Source organism: Peromyscus maniculatus, chromosome 10 (assembly GCF_049852395.1).
Source record: "Peromyscus maniculatus bairdii isolate BWxNUB_F1_BW_parent chromosome 10, HU_Pman_BW_mat_3.1, whole genome shotgun sequence".
Classification (NCBI taxonomy): domain Eukaryota; kingdom Metazoa; phylum Chordata; class Mammalia; order Rodentia; family Cricetidae; genus Peromyscus; species Peromyscus maniculatus.
Genome location: NC_134861.1, coordinates 15,189,691 through 15,204,888, shown reverse-complemented (window position 1 = coordinate 15,204,888; position 15,198 = coordinate 15,189,691). Strand labels below are relative to the sequence as shown.

The 15,198-nt window shown below is 43.9% G+C and overlaps 1 protein-coding gene across 8 annotated transcripts in view; it reads left to right on the top strand.

Annotated features, from left to right (window-relative positions):
- Cobl (cordon-bleu WH2 repeat protein) overlaps positions 1 to 15,198 on the top strand; it is a 242,784-nt gene that overhangs the window by 208,774 nt on the left and 18,812 nt on the right. For all 8 annotated transcript variants that reach the window (XM_076546020.1, XM_042285598.2, XM_042285600.2 and 5 more), the window contains 3 exons: positions 1,121 to 1,430; positions 11,385 to 11,482; positions 12,684 to 14,569. In XM_076546020.1, coding sequence (XP_076402135.1) covers positions 1,121 to 1,430; positions 11,385 to 11,482; positions 12,684 to 14,569 — 2,294 coding nt within the window. The remainder of the gene's footprint in view (positions 1 to 1,120; positions 1,431 to 11,384; positions 11,483 to 12,683; positions 14,570 to 15,198) is intronic.

The window sequence follows — 15,198 nt, the reverse complement described above, 5'->3', positions numbered from 1 at the left end:
ATCACCTGCAACCCTAGAGTACAACTAGTGGAGAGTGGTGAACTGCTATCTTGCAAACTCCAGCTCTATACACAGAGCTTTCTGACACTCGGGGAGAGAAAGGTGACTTCTCACTGGTGATATTTAACATGTCTCCAAGTAGCAGGATGACTGTCGTGTTCCCTATCAGGTCTCAACAGAGACAAACTCTAAAGTCAACAGAAAGTCACACACAGCTCTGCATACAATCTCCCTGTGTGTTTCTTCTTAATGCACATGGACATCAATCAACCACTGGTACTTGAGTTCTGATACCTTTTAATTTTATCTTCCCTTCCAAGCTCATCTCTTATTTACACAAAAACTTATCTCAAGTCTAAAAATGAAGACAGGTCCAAACGTTGAGGAGGAATGTCATGAACATGTAAGATCACATTTCCAGCATCATTCTGTGAGGCTGTTGGTCAGAATCCCTATACCAGAATGGTTTGCTTCTAGTTATTCTTAATGTTTTTGTTTGCTTGTTTAAGGAAGTCACTTTTTGTTAGTTCTTTTATTTTTGAAATTGTAATTACTTCATTTCTCCCTTCCTTTTCCTCCCTCCAAGCACTGCTATATACCTCTCCTTCCTTTTTTTCAAGTTCATGGCCCTGTTTTTTTTTCATTAATTGTTGTTATATACATATATGTGTATATGTGTGTGTGCATATATATGAAGTCGTTTTAAGTCAAGAGTTAGACTACAAACAGTTGCTTTCATTATCACTAGCTTTAATATTTAATCACCATAATTGCCTGGAGGATGCATGTTTAAAGGACTAATTAAGGGTTTGAAGATGTAGCTCCTTGGTTGGCCCCTTGCTTAGCATGTGCAGTGCCCTGGTTAAACAAGCACCACAAAGATAAATAAACAAAATTAATCAAGTGCCCAACTTTATGGGAAAGTTTATGTCAATTATGCATACATATAAGGCCTTGTCATAGTTAACACGTTTCCAGGAGATGATATTGGCAGGGGGTCTTCCTTACATAAATCTACCTGAATCACACATTTCAGATAAGTCAAAGGGATGTTGCCCATGTTAGGAAGCATGACACCCTGAGTGGCCTGTGTTGACCTGTCTTTGTGTGTCCTCTCCAGTGAGCCTGCCCCTGGGGCCTGGCAGCCACTGCAGCATGGGAGGAGTCTCACAGGTGCCACCAGAGGCTGAGGAGACAGCATCTGTGGGCAGCTGTTTTGCATCCGAGGATACAACCGAGGACTCAGGGGTGATGAGCTCTCCCTCAGATGTCATCTCTCTGGACTCACAGCAAGACAGCATGAGATCTAAGGATAAATGGTCCACAGACCAGGAGGACTGCAGCGACCAGGATCTAGCTGGAACTCCAGAACTGGGTCCCCAAAAGAGCCCATCATGGGGGAAAAATGTCTCTGGGAACTCAATTCTAAGGTGAGTCATGGAATATCTGGAGGTGGAGCCACCTATACCCACCTCTTAGTTTTCAACGAAAGACGTTTTTGTCAGGGTGACCCAAATAATGATCATTGATACCCCAGTGCCATGTGCCTTCCATGGATGTGTCCCCACCCTAATTTGCAATTTGTTATCTCTAGTCCTGTCTTCATGCTGTGTGTAGACATGAAGATGCTTATAAGCAATGCATTAGAATGTTTAGTGTGCCTTGACACTGGACCCAAAGGCATTATCCTGTGATCTGCTTTTCTACTCAACAATGTTAAAAGTCACCCTTGATAACACATAGAGTGACCATTCATGTATTTGTCCTCTTTCATTTAATGGACTCAGGTTATTCCAGGTTTTCAGGGCTAGAAACAATAATCAAACTGCATGTACATTTCTGTGTAATATAGAGAGTTCTCCAGAGGAGAAATTAGGTCATCAGAAAAATTCATCAGCTACATGGAATATCAATGTGTCTGTGGTACCCTGGATTTGCGGTTAGTAGACATCTAAGCTTTGCTGATCCCATGAGTGTCAAATAGCATCTCAAGTGTCCTCAATTTATAGTCTTTGGATAGTAAAGATTGACTATATAATCTGTTTACTAACAATTTGATCTTACTTTTTATGAATTGTTTTTTGCATTCTTTATTATGTTTTTTTTAATTGTATGTCTTGCCATATTTAAATTAGTAACTTCTTCATTGGCTATTTGACCATAAGCAGTTTCTAAGTCTGAAGATTGAATTTAATTTTGTTATTTTAAATTGTACAATAATTTCTTATGTTATATGATTGAATGTGTCCTGGCCTTCCAAATGCATATTTAAGGGACCCCTCCTATTACCTCAAGGACTTCATTGGCTGAAATTCTGTTGCTTTCTTACACCAGGGTGCTCCTCTACCTGTGGTTCCTTTTCAGGCATGTTGTGAAAAGAGTCTGGGTTTTTTGTTGTTGTTGTTTTGTGTTGTTTTTTTTTAACCAGGATCCACTTCCTCTCTGGCTTGACAACAAGTTTCTGTAGCTACATCACCCTGGACCACTTTACACAACACAGGTCCCTGTCACTTTCCTCTATCTGACCTTGTTCACCTTGTCAGCTGGGCGAAGAAGAAGACTGTCTCTGATCTCTAATCCTGACTGAGACACTAAGTTATCCTCTCAAGAGATGACCTCAGGTCTCTCCTTTCATGAAATGAAAAACTGTAGGTTGGAGGAGGTTAAAATTTTTGGCAGAAAGTATCTCAGCTGAAAAATCATACATGCTCAGCCCACGGGTATATCGTGTGTGTGTATTTCAAAGTGCGAAATTCAGAGCATTGCCAGGTGGACGGTAGGCAATGTCCATAGTGTAAGAAGGGCTTGAAGCTGAAGAGCTGCAGCTGGCATGGCATGAGGCCAACAGCCGTCATTAAGAGAGCAGACAGTGAGGGCAGGGGACTTGCAGCCATCACCTGAAGCTAGCCCTTTTCTGGACATCTAGTTATCACCTGGCAAGGAGGTTACAGACCTTGTGTGGATGGTCTGAAGTGTGCCAGACATCCAGGTTTGCATTTCACATCTCACAAATGTAAAATGCTGTTACGTAACTTGAGCATTCACGGCCAGACTAAACAGGTGTGCAGTCCATGGTAGGTAGTCCTCAGGTGTGCCCTTAAGTAAGTATATAGGGATGCCTTCACTATTCTGTGACTCTCGTAGAAGCCCTTTTACCCTGATTGCCCATCTGTATACTTTCAGATGTAGATACGGCTATTCAGAATAAGAGCATGTACAAATATATCTGGGAAGCCATGATATTCTCCTCTCAGCCTCAGTAGGTTATTAGAAGACCTTGAAGACCTTGCAGACAAGGACACTGGTTTATACCCCCTGCAAAAGGCCTCTGTGTGGGACTTAGGATGGTGCTCCCTAAGCACTGTTTGGAAACTCTGTTTAGTATCGTCTTCCTACCAGGGTTCATACTTAGTACAGATGCAGATGTCATTCCAAACTCCTGCCTCTACCCAGAATAATTTCAATCCAATACCTAGTTTCTGAACTAATATTAAGATGGCTATTTGTGTTCCCAAAAGGGTTCATCATGCATGGGGCATAATGGTGGTATGAGACCAGGCTACATTGTGTCCCTCTCTGTCACCTCTGAATGCTAGACCCTAGAAGGTTAAGGACACCAAAAGTTACCCGTTGCCATAACAAGCAAGGTCAGGACTCTAGGATGAGAGTGTATTCCAAGAAGTTGTCATAGATACCCTCAACATGCAGAAACTATGGGATCAGTCACTAGGGAGATAAGAATTACTTATGGCTTTCAACTTTACCAGCATGAGATCTTCTGTTGCCGTACCTCCGTTACTCAGGAAGTCACTAAATGCTGTTTGAACATCATGTAAAGACAAATCAACCCATAAAAGCCCAAAAGGTCCTGTTTTTCTTGGCTTCTCTTTTCTCTTGTCTTTACTTACTGATATCATCTGTATTTGGGAGAATGGATTGCCTGCGTTTGCATGTTAATGTTTCTCCCAAGCACCCATCCAAGAGGACTGTGGGGGTCACCCTCTGCGACTAGCTATCTTCTTCCTACTGTGCAGTCATGTGGTAGAGTTGCTGCTTTGATTTGGCATGGCTGAGGGTAGAGACTCAGCCCACTGCCACTATGACTGCTTCTTCATTGCTGCTTGTGTTGATGAGTACCACCCAGCGTCCCTGGAGCCTAGGCTTTACGTTTAAGGACCTCAGTCATAAAACCCTATCTTCTAACACAATAAAGCAAGTGGGAATGGTTGACCATAAGTCTAGTTTATTGTGTGTGGTACAAGTTTGAAAAGGGGGGTGCTTTTCCATCAGCTCATTTGATTAGATCCAGTTGCAAATTTTTCACTGCCCTGAATTCAAACTGTACCCAAAAACTGGGGAATCATCTTTCCATTGTCTTCCTCTGAATTTGGTACACAAAATCAATTCACAAGAGGAATTCTGGCCGAAAGGTAGACACACACACACACACACACACACACACACACACACACACACGTGAAATATGCCTGTGGTGGTGGTCCCTTCTTCTGAGTGGCACTTGGAGCTTCACCAGTAGCTTTGTCCTAGGAAAATGGTTACAATTCATGCTGGATGGACTTAGAAGTATCTTACACCTGTCTGTGATAGAGGACCCAGGCCACCACTCCTTATTCTTAAAGAATAGCTTGGCAAAAGTAGGCCTTTGGCCTGCAAATTCACTTCTGCCTTCTATTCACTTCCTCAGTAAAATTGAGATATGTAGCATTTCCTCTGAGAATAGTGACTAGCATATTGTTTGCCTTCAAAAGTGGCGACTGATACTATTATTATTTCTGTTGCTGCATTTACAGTTCATGGAAGAATAAGAGAAACAGGATTCTTTGGATAATCTTTATGATCATTTCCAGCTCTGCTTGCCTGCCTCCTCTTCAAACTAGAACATCTTTTTTTGAGTAGAAATAATAGGCAGAGAAGGGAGAAGAAGAGGGGATGTTGTCTCTTCCACCCTGAGAGGACTAAGAGTAGAGCTAACAATGTTGCTAAACAGTGGATCCCCCAAACAATCTGGCTGTCATCAGGCACTTCGTCTGTCTACAGATCAGCATCATGAAACTCTGAGTTCTAAGGTTCCTGTGGGTAGCTTCAGTTAGGCAAAAACGCCGTAAAATGTGAATAAGAGAGATGACCTTTGTGGCTTGGGGTTTTTCTTAACAGTGAACCCACATGCAGTCACATGGAGAGCCTCCCAAAGTAGAAAATACTTCGGCATTACAAAAGATGGTAACGTAAGAGCCAGAGGATGGGGAGGATGCCATGAAACACCATCTGCGGTACATGACATGGCCATTGGACCCATGAACTCACAGGCACTTAACAGAAGACCTGCACAAAATGGAGCCTGTCCACCATCCATCATGCTTAGAGGAGGGGCCATGAGGCCTCACCCCTCTCACATTATCAGGAGTTGTTGACAAGTGATGGTTGCTGGGGACAAAGGGAAGTCACTTTCCCCAGTGCTGTGGCTACTGGTATGTTGCTCGTGGTCTAATAAACAAGCAACCGTCCATACTCATACTAACTAACCTCGTTCAACAAGCAAGACACATGAGAGTGGAGATGACTTCTTGGGAAGAAGGGCTCAGCAGAACTGTGCAGAGGATGAGAGGAACAGATGGGGTGAAAATGGTCAGAACATGTTATTACATGTATGGAATTTTCAGAGGATTTTTTTTTAAATAGTGTATATGTGTGAAGAGAAGTATAGTGTCTGCGGTGAAGAGGGTCCCCTCTCCCACCCTCATCCATCGCCCCACTCTTTACCTGGAAACCCTTCAAGGACCTTCCTAGCCCCAGCTTGTTGGTAAATGGTAGGATGGTAGCAGCGAGGTTCATAATTACAGTTTGAGAGAAATTCTTCCCCTACTTGCAGAGCATGTGTTCCCAAGTAGCCTTGCATGTAGACTGAGACTGGAAAAGAACTTGAGCCCTGGATTCTACATCATCCAGCCTCTGCACCCCTAAACCAGGACTCCAGGAACTGTGGCCACAAACGTTTCAGAAGTCATTCATGTAGCTCAGACCATAATACCTGGAGTCCAGAAACTGTGTGACCATAGGGGCATTTATAAACAACACCATGACCGTGTAGAACCCTGAGTATTCATGACCATTAGCACAATAGCTACAGGAACAGTTAAAAGCATGTTATATATTGTACAGTCCTTCTAAGGAGTGTCAGAACACACAGGAATGTGGGAAACATTGAGGATAGCACCCCTTTGGTAGAGTGCTTACCTTGTATACATAAGGCCCTGATGTGATCTCCAATACTATAGAAAAATATTGAGTGCTGGATTCTACTATGGCCACTAGTCATATTAGCTGCTAAGCACTTGCCACATGGCTGTCCAAGTTGAAATAGTTTGTATGTCTAAAATATTCATCCATTCTAGTGCACAGTGAACAAATGTTTTAATCACATGTATACATAAAGCTAAAATTAAAGCAATTAAAATTGCATTCACTTCTCTCCTTTAAAATAGGATTGCAAGAAGATGTAAAATTATACATATAACACACACCCCCTCCGTGTATTAAACACCAGTGTCACAGTCTGAAGCCTTATCACTGGGGGAATGCTTACAGCTGCAGTGAGCATGTGCAGCAGTCATCCAGTTTCCCAGGCTACCTACTCTCAGGCTGCCCTTATCATTTTGCAGTAGCAGGGTTGCTTTGGTCTCCATAAACAAATTACATTACTCTCTGAAAACATCATGATTTTCCTCTTAGACATTGTTCACAATCGCATACATCTCTTAGAGAAACTCAGCCAAATCAAAAAGAAGCATAACAATGTGCTGCGAATATCTTATGATTTGAGATGAGTCAGAATCATGCTATTCACCTTTTCTTTTCTAACAGCAAATGGAAAGAAAATCTCACCCAGCTCCTATTTGTCCTAGCACTGAATAGACAGGACAATTCCCTATTCTCATCTGCCTGGAGCTACAGAAACAAGTGCTGAGGCCAAGCTGGGCCAAAGCTGCCACAGCTGCATAAGAGGCATACCCTCTAGCTCCACTCGGAGCTCCCAAGGGGAAGGCAGATGAGGCAGATGAGCCTCCTAGACAAATGGGTTTGGAAGTCCCCGGTGCTCTTTGCTTGTCCCTCATACCTTATGCAGGAATAGCATGAACATTATCGCATTCTCCGCAGTCATCACCTCCAGTTCTGTGTGAGAAAATAGCTCTGGCTGTGTTTATTCAACATGTGCAGGCTGATAGCAAAATGCCCACTCAATGTTTGTCTGCTTTCAGTTTTCTTGGTCTTCAGCCACAGTAAACTGCCAATAAGAACTCTATCTAAAGACTTGGTCATTGTCGAGGGTGCGGGGTGGGGGAGCCTGGGAAAGAAAGATCCATGCCCACTTGCTTTGTGGCAGCAGATGCATTGCTCTCTGCCCACTATGCATTCAGTGCTGCATGCCTTGTGCTCTCCTGTAAGCTACTCTTCAGGCCCCATGATTGAGTCCAGGTAAGTTCCAAAGAGGAATGGCAGTCTCATGCTTCAGTGTAACCCTCTGCAACAATGGAGAATGGCTATGGAGGAAAAGCAAATGCCACTAGATCTCTAACCCCAGAAATCTTAGACAGGAAAACAAAATTGGTCAATTGGACATTGGTATTGATCTTGACGAGACAACCCTTCATGTAAAAGCTCAGGCTCAGAAAATAGCAATCCTTGAGGTACATCAAAAGTAGGGCAAGCTGAAGAGGCAGTGAAAGAGACCCATTGCTACCTTGCTCAGAGAGTGAAGGGACTTGGCAGCTTTGTAAGAAACATAAGCCAAGGGCCTGGCAATGGTTAGACTTTCCTGCATTCTGTAAGGCACCCAGGTTGGCCACTGCTGGCATATGCCTACTCCTCCCCGAATAACTATGACCCTAAGGGCACAAATCACATCCAAGTGCCAGGGAGCAAGGCCAGGACCATGGGAGAATAGAGGTGTGCTGGCAGGGTCTGAGAATGGGTGCCAGCATCAGTGGGTGGAGAGGGAATTCTGTAAGTCTCTATGAGGCAGGAAGAGGAAAGGGACTGGTCCGGGGAAAGACCTGGGAGGAGTAGCTTTAATAGTATGGAACCTCAGACTTGAGCATGACAGTTGGTCTGGATGCAGGGAAGAAACTACCCAAGAAAGCCCATACACCTAAAACTGAGCTTCTAATAGCTAGAGCAGTTGAGACTGCTCCTGGGTGGTAGGAATTTGGTGAAGGACTGAGGCTGCTCTGAACTGACTATAGACTTCTCCCTGATGGATGGCCAGTGAGATCTTGGGACCAGTAGGCTCCTATAGGAAAGAAGGCCTTGCCATACCATTCATGTGAAAAACATTTAAACTCTTTTACAACCAAAAAGAATCGTTAACTGGAGTCTGAAAACAGTTTAAATTTTGCACATTAAAATAGGCTCATCAGTCTTGGGAAATAGTTCAGTAAAGAGCTTTTCATATGATTATGAAGAACTGAGTCCAATCTCCAGAACCTACATTAAAAAAAAAAAAAGCCCAGTATGATGGCATGTGTTTTTATTTCTAGCACAATGGAGGGAGAGCCAGGAAGATCCCCGTAGCTCACTGACTAGACAGTCTAGCCTACATGGGGAACTCTAGAGCGAGGCCATCTCCAAAACTTCCACATTCATGCACATAAAAGCACCCAAATACGTAAGCATGCACTTTAAACAGTTACTTTATCACACAAGGCACTTGATGGTAAACAGCCCCTGCAAATCCTCCTTTTCAGTACAACACACTGTGGCTCATTCCTAGCCCACCCTTGTCCACAGGCATATGTGGTGTTTGTCGTCACAGTTTTCCTATATATAGTTCTGTGTCTTGGTTTTTTTTTTTTAATGCATTGTGCTAGAAGCAGCATTAGTCCGTGTTTCTCCATAGGCTCTCTGATTGTCATGGTTACTGATTGGACTGTATTTCTCCACAGGCTCTCTGATGTCAGAATTACTGATTTTTTTGCCCTTTACAATGGAGACAGTTCTCCTTACAGCTGAATATTTTAGATTGCTTCACAGAATACAATGAATACTGTTGCATTTATATTTTCTTCTCCCGTTGAATTGCTTCCTTACAAAGATGAAGTGTTGTTTGTTGATATGTGATTCCATATTGTTTTCCATTTAAAATCAGCAGCAGGTGTGCGTCTCTTATATTCATTGCAGTTTCATTAGTTCAAAGTGGTTTCCTTTCTTTTCTAGTTTAATGTTTAGAATAAATTGGTGGAATTTAGTTTTAATTCTTACTGATAATCTTCTTTTCAATGTCTCCTGGGTGATAGAACCATACATTCTTTAAGACAAATACCTTAATGTAAAAGAATATATATGTGTATATATGTATGCATATACATATATTCTAATTATATATTCTTTGGCTGGACTTTAAGCATCCTAAACCACAAGTATAAGTCTAAAAACTGATTTGTTTTATATGTCAAATACCATTTTGCCTGGAAATTTCCACATTTTCCTCTGCCATGTATTCTAGTAAATATTTGAATTTATTTTTTCCATCACATTCCCTGGGAGAGAAACAGCTTTAGTAGACTGCATTGAAACAATTAAAGGCCAAAAGGAAAGCAGTGGGAAGGACAGTTGGGCACCTCTTGTGGTCCTGATTAATTGGTCTGCATGCACACACATCTCCAGCCAGCCCCTTTTGTCTAGCCTGTCAGAGGACATTAGCGGAGACCGATCCTGAAGCTGCTTCCTGGCTCCCAAATGGACATAGTCACGAAGAAAGAAAGACTCATTTATTAGAATAAAAATTTTGCTGCGTAAGTGAGGATTGTACAAGGCACATTTCATGCATCATTATCTGGGCCTGATTAGCAATGATGGAAATTGGTCTTCAATTTTAACAATCAGCGGAAAGGAACCTTCAGCTCCCACTGAAGACGGACAATTGCCCTGGACATGTCTGTGTTTTCGGCACAATGGGAAACTCAAGGCAAAGGCCTTCGCAGAGGCAGCTTTCAAATTGTTTTGGCAGCATTTGTCTCACATATGCCATTGTCCCTGTGACGCAAATAAATTATGACCTCCCTCTCCTGAGCAGCAGGATGACACATCTCAGGATGCCCTGTGCCACAGCGGGCCGCATTGTCCCTCTTGACCCTAGACGTGGCTGGGCCACCTGATCAATGCAGCCTACCCTTACTCAGGCTTTGGAGCAGGTGCACCTGGCTTGGGATGCTATGTGACCTTGCACTTGTCAGTGGGTCCTCTCTCTACAGTTTCCTATCTGAACAATGACAATGGCGACACCACTTACCTTGTAAATCATTTGTGAGGGTTGTAATAAGGTGATTTATACCAATAATCTCCATTTGGGGTCCAGCAGGCCAAACCTGCCTCTCTAGCACAGAGGCATGCCATCTTCTGGAGCTCCCCTCTGAAAGACCTCCAGGAAGGAAGCCACAGGGAAGGCCAAGAATGGGAGCTTTTCTACTGTTCCAGTGGGCTAAATGTTTTCTGTCTCTCTTGTCATGGTCTTTATGGTTACAATAAAAAGAATCCAAAGGTAGTTCACCTCCGTGTGGGGCACCATCAGGTTTCCCAAGGCCCCATAACTCACATCTTCTGCCCCGTGCAGGAATTAAGATGCAATAATGTGATGAAAAAGAAACATATCAGACAGTATGAAAGGCCCTTATTGTAGAGAAATGAGTTGTTTCTCCCTTCCCAAACCTTGCAGATGGTTCACTGCAGAAAGGCGGCACAGGGGGGGAGGCAAAATCAAAGGACTTCTGAATGTTCCCCATAGGGACCCACGTGCTCCGCTCTTAGATTCTCTCTGACAGTGTAGGAAGTTCAAAAGTGTCCTGTCCCAGAGCCTGAAGCCTACGTGACTGCAGCCTGAGGGACACTGATGTTCATGGACAGATGTTCATGATGCAGATGTTCAGGAACAGGCTGACAGTTTAGAGCCTAGCAGAGAGAGACAGCCCTGGCATCATGACCTCACTTCTTAGAATGCCAGGTGCAGTGCAACTCAGGTATGTACACGAGACCTACCAGCATGTTTACGTGTCTGGTATAGCAGAATGAAGACATGGGGACCTCATTCCAACTACATGGGGTTCGGGTGTTGATAACATTTTGGGGCTAATATGAACACAACACTCCAAACATACCGGGTACTACATGCATAACTTACATGCCTTATACAGTATACACATGTATACACACATCACGCATGCAAATCTGTGTTGTTCCAAGGACAGCAGTGGTCCAGTGAATGTGGGGCTACTTAGCTTTGAATATGAACTGAAGTTTCTGGAAAAAGAGGACTAAGTTCTAATCAGTACTAGGAAAATAAGCACTCTTTCTTTCTCTTTGGTCTTCCTTAGAAATGAGAAAGTCACCATGCCTCCAAATGATGATGAAGACCTATTCATTACTGGACACCTCCATCAAACCCTGGCAGAACTTGATGAAGACCTGGAAGGTAACAGCCACAAGCCTTCTACTTTGATAGCATCCTGTATGACCTTACAGGAAGTCACTTTTTCTGAGTACTTTGGTATGACTCCACAAGAAAGAAGTCTCGGGATTGCAGCTTGTTTTGGATGTGTTTTGCCTGTATGTAAGGGCTAAACACCTCACTCAGGTGAGGGCTGTTCTTGATGGACTGCTTTTTGTCAGGGCTCCAAGCAATATTAAGAAAGCATCTCAGTAGTTTTTAAAGTGTGTGACAAGCAATACTGCTTTAGTGTGTTAAGTAGCAGTCTACACACATTAAAGATAGAAACATCCAGAATACCAAAATGAGGTAGGTAAACACTAGATGGCACAAAGAGAAGTAGCTGTCTATTAAAACTTATAACTCCTCCTTGCTTGGTAGTGCAAAATACACAATCTTTTGTCCATGATAAACATCCTTACCATGGAGTTCCCCATGGCACTGCTGTTTCTTTTAACAATATAAGGTCAAGGCAGGTGCAAATAATTTCAGTAAGTAAGCAGGAACTCCTTTAGACAAAGAAAGCTATACTATTTTCTTTGTGGCACACATCAAAAATAAACTAGAAAAACACAACAAGGATAAAAGAGACATTAAAACTGACCCTGACTTTGTCTAATTCAGTTTTCTGTGTCTCCTCATTGGTATTCGGTTGACACAGCTAGGAATCTGAACCAGCCATATAGTCTCCCACACACTGTGACCACATGACCCACTCCATCATTTAGTGCTTTGAATAATCAGTGTAATTCTGAAGACACCAAAACTTACTTATTCTCTCTTTAAGAAATTAAAGCTAGAGCACATCATTCTTCATATCTTGCTGTGCTTCTAGTAGACACGAGAAATAAGAAGGGTAAAATCCCAGTTCACTTGAGGACATTTTCCAGAATTTCAAATGTAGGAATCTGTTTTATTATTGGATGACTTGGCAAAATGTGGTGACTAAACATCTCACCCTGAAACATCATGGATCTGCAAATGGCTCTCTTGCTGTATGGTAGAAGTTGCACTTCTGGCTCCAGACAGATGTAGATTATAAATCAAGATAACACTTAACATGTATGCTTTACAAAACACAGTAGGAATCCCTGGGGAAATCAAAGGATTGGCCATGCTTGCATTAACTCACCGGAAATACTACAAAGGGTGCCAATTGGTAACTTGTGTTTATCTTTCGCTGCAGGAATGGAAGAAAATTATGAAACAGATACCAGCTCTCTAACCAGCTCCATAAATGGTGTGTCTAACCACAGTCATCAAGAAGCCATAATCCCTGATAACGGCATGGATGACATCCCAATTACATTTATTGGGGAAGTTTCTGAGGAGCCTGTTGACTCAGGACTGTTCCCCAGTAGAAGCAACAGTGCGGCTACTTTTAACACAGAGGGCATTGCCAGCCAAAGATCTCACCTGCCCCCATCTCAGACTGAGCATAGCCAGCCCTATGTGAGAACAAATAGAAAAGAGCCTGACCCCTCCCCTCCTTCCCAAGATATCAGAAAGAGAAATCAGTCATCAACTTTAGCCAATACATCTGAAGAAGAGAACCTGGTTGAAAGAGATCCCAGAGTTACTTCATTTGTTTCAAAGCTTTTTATAGATGACCTAAAAGCGAAGGATAAAGGCAAGGGGCATGGATCTACTCACAGCCAGAAGACACAGGCAGGTCCCGGAGTAAATTCACTGCCAGTGAATCAAAAAGATGGTGAGGAGGAAAACCCCATCTCAGCACTATCACCATGGTCTCAGCATGGCCAGGCCTCAGGGGGAAGCTATGGACTCAAGTATGGCCTCACTACATATAAAATTGTCCCTCCCAAGTCAGAGATGAGGTATTATGACAGGGATGTGTCCCTCTCCACTGGTGCCATTAAGATTGATGAACTAGGGAACCTGGTGAGTCCACACGTGAATGGGAACAGGACCATATCCCGGTCATCAGCTGTTGTCGAAACGGATGCACAACCTATCGGAAAAGTCAAAGAGTTCTGGAGGCGTAACTCAATGGAAAAACACCTGAATGGGCCAGCAGAGTATACAGCCAAAAGCGCTCCCTCCACCGCCACCACTGCCACACCAGCAAGACCACAGCAGGAGAGTGGACCGAAGGCAGCCTCCGCAACACCCACTCCCCAGCAGCAGCCTGCCCCACAGGAATATGGGGCCCACCTGGAGGAAGAGAGAAGCCGGCCACGTTCAGCGGTCTCTTGTCCTGTGAAAGTGCCAGCAGCTAACCCCGCAGAAGTCACATTCCTCAAGCCTCAGAGAAGAACATCCAGCCAGTACGTGGCCTCTGCTATTGCCAAGAAGATGGGGCCTCCAAGAGTCCATGCTGATGTGGTGAGACCACATAAGAAGACTGCTGAAAAGGGTCATGAAGAACCAAAGCTGGTTAGACCACCTCCCACTGGGAAAGACGATGCAGCTCCCAACCAATACTCAGAGGCACGACAGCATGAGCCTGATACAAACCAGGGCTCTCTCTGCCTTTCCAGCAACCCTGGTGTGCATACGCCAGCAGGAGACCATCCCAGGGTAGGGGTCAGCAGCCCGTATGGGAAGCCAGCTACTCAAGACTGTCCTGCTGCTGTCCACAGAAACTCCAATTTCCTCCCAGTCAGATCTTCCCAGAGGGATCGTGTTTCTGTGGGACCGAGCTGTGGTTTCAATGAAAAGCAAACTACAAGTAACCAAAAGACGAGCTCAACATCTAACCCCACACGGGCACCGGACAGGACGCACCCACCCCCTCCACTCTTGGCAGAGGCCCGTGACTCTGGGAGGATACTGATGAATGGTTCTGCACGGGCTCCAGGAAATTGTGAGCCTCCTCACTGTCCAAAAGAGTCTAGCCCTACTAGCTACATCATCTTACAGACAGAGGAAAAGCCCAGTCCGTTAACTACAGATGTTCAAGACACAGATGATGCTCTACCATCCAGCATTTTTGGGCCAAAGAAAAAATTCAAGCCTGTTGTTCAAAGGCCAGTTCCAAAAGATACATCTCTGCACAGTGCCCTAATGGAAGCTATCCACTCATCAGGAGGGAGGGACAAGCTCCGCAAGGTGAATGTGGTGGGCATCGGGGTTGGGTGCAGGGAGCACCCAAGCAGGCCTTTCATCCCTGTTGTAGATCTTGAGAATGGGACTGGAGGAAAGACTGCAAAGACAGAGCTGCTAGTTTGCAGGTTTCATTTTAACTACGTTCTGTCTCCTTCTTTCAAAGCATTTAAATAAAAGCACCAGAGAGGCCGATGAGGCTCCAGCAGTGCAAGGGAAAAGATGTCAATCAATAAATATCCATCCTCTGGGCCAGAGTAATAGGGAGGCCAGGGTGTGCGACTATGCTCTGGTCCAGAAGCACTCTTGTCAGCTTTGTGTTATTGTAACAAAGTACCTGAAAAACTTAGAAAAAGGAAAGGTTTGTCTTGGCTCACAGTTTGGAGGTTTTAGTTCATCGTCAGTTAGCTTATTGCTTTTAAGCTTGTGGCAAAGCAAGAGAGTATGGTGAGAACACCTAGCAGATCAAATGCTCACCTCATAACCAGGGAGGCAAAAGAGACAAGTATCCCACCATCTCCTTCAAGGACCTCCTTCCACTGATCTTGGACCTCCTACCAGGTACCACCTCCTAAAGTCTCCACCAGCTCCTAGTGGTAACAGGCTGAGGACTGTGCCCTTCATGAGCTCCTGAA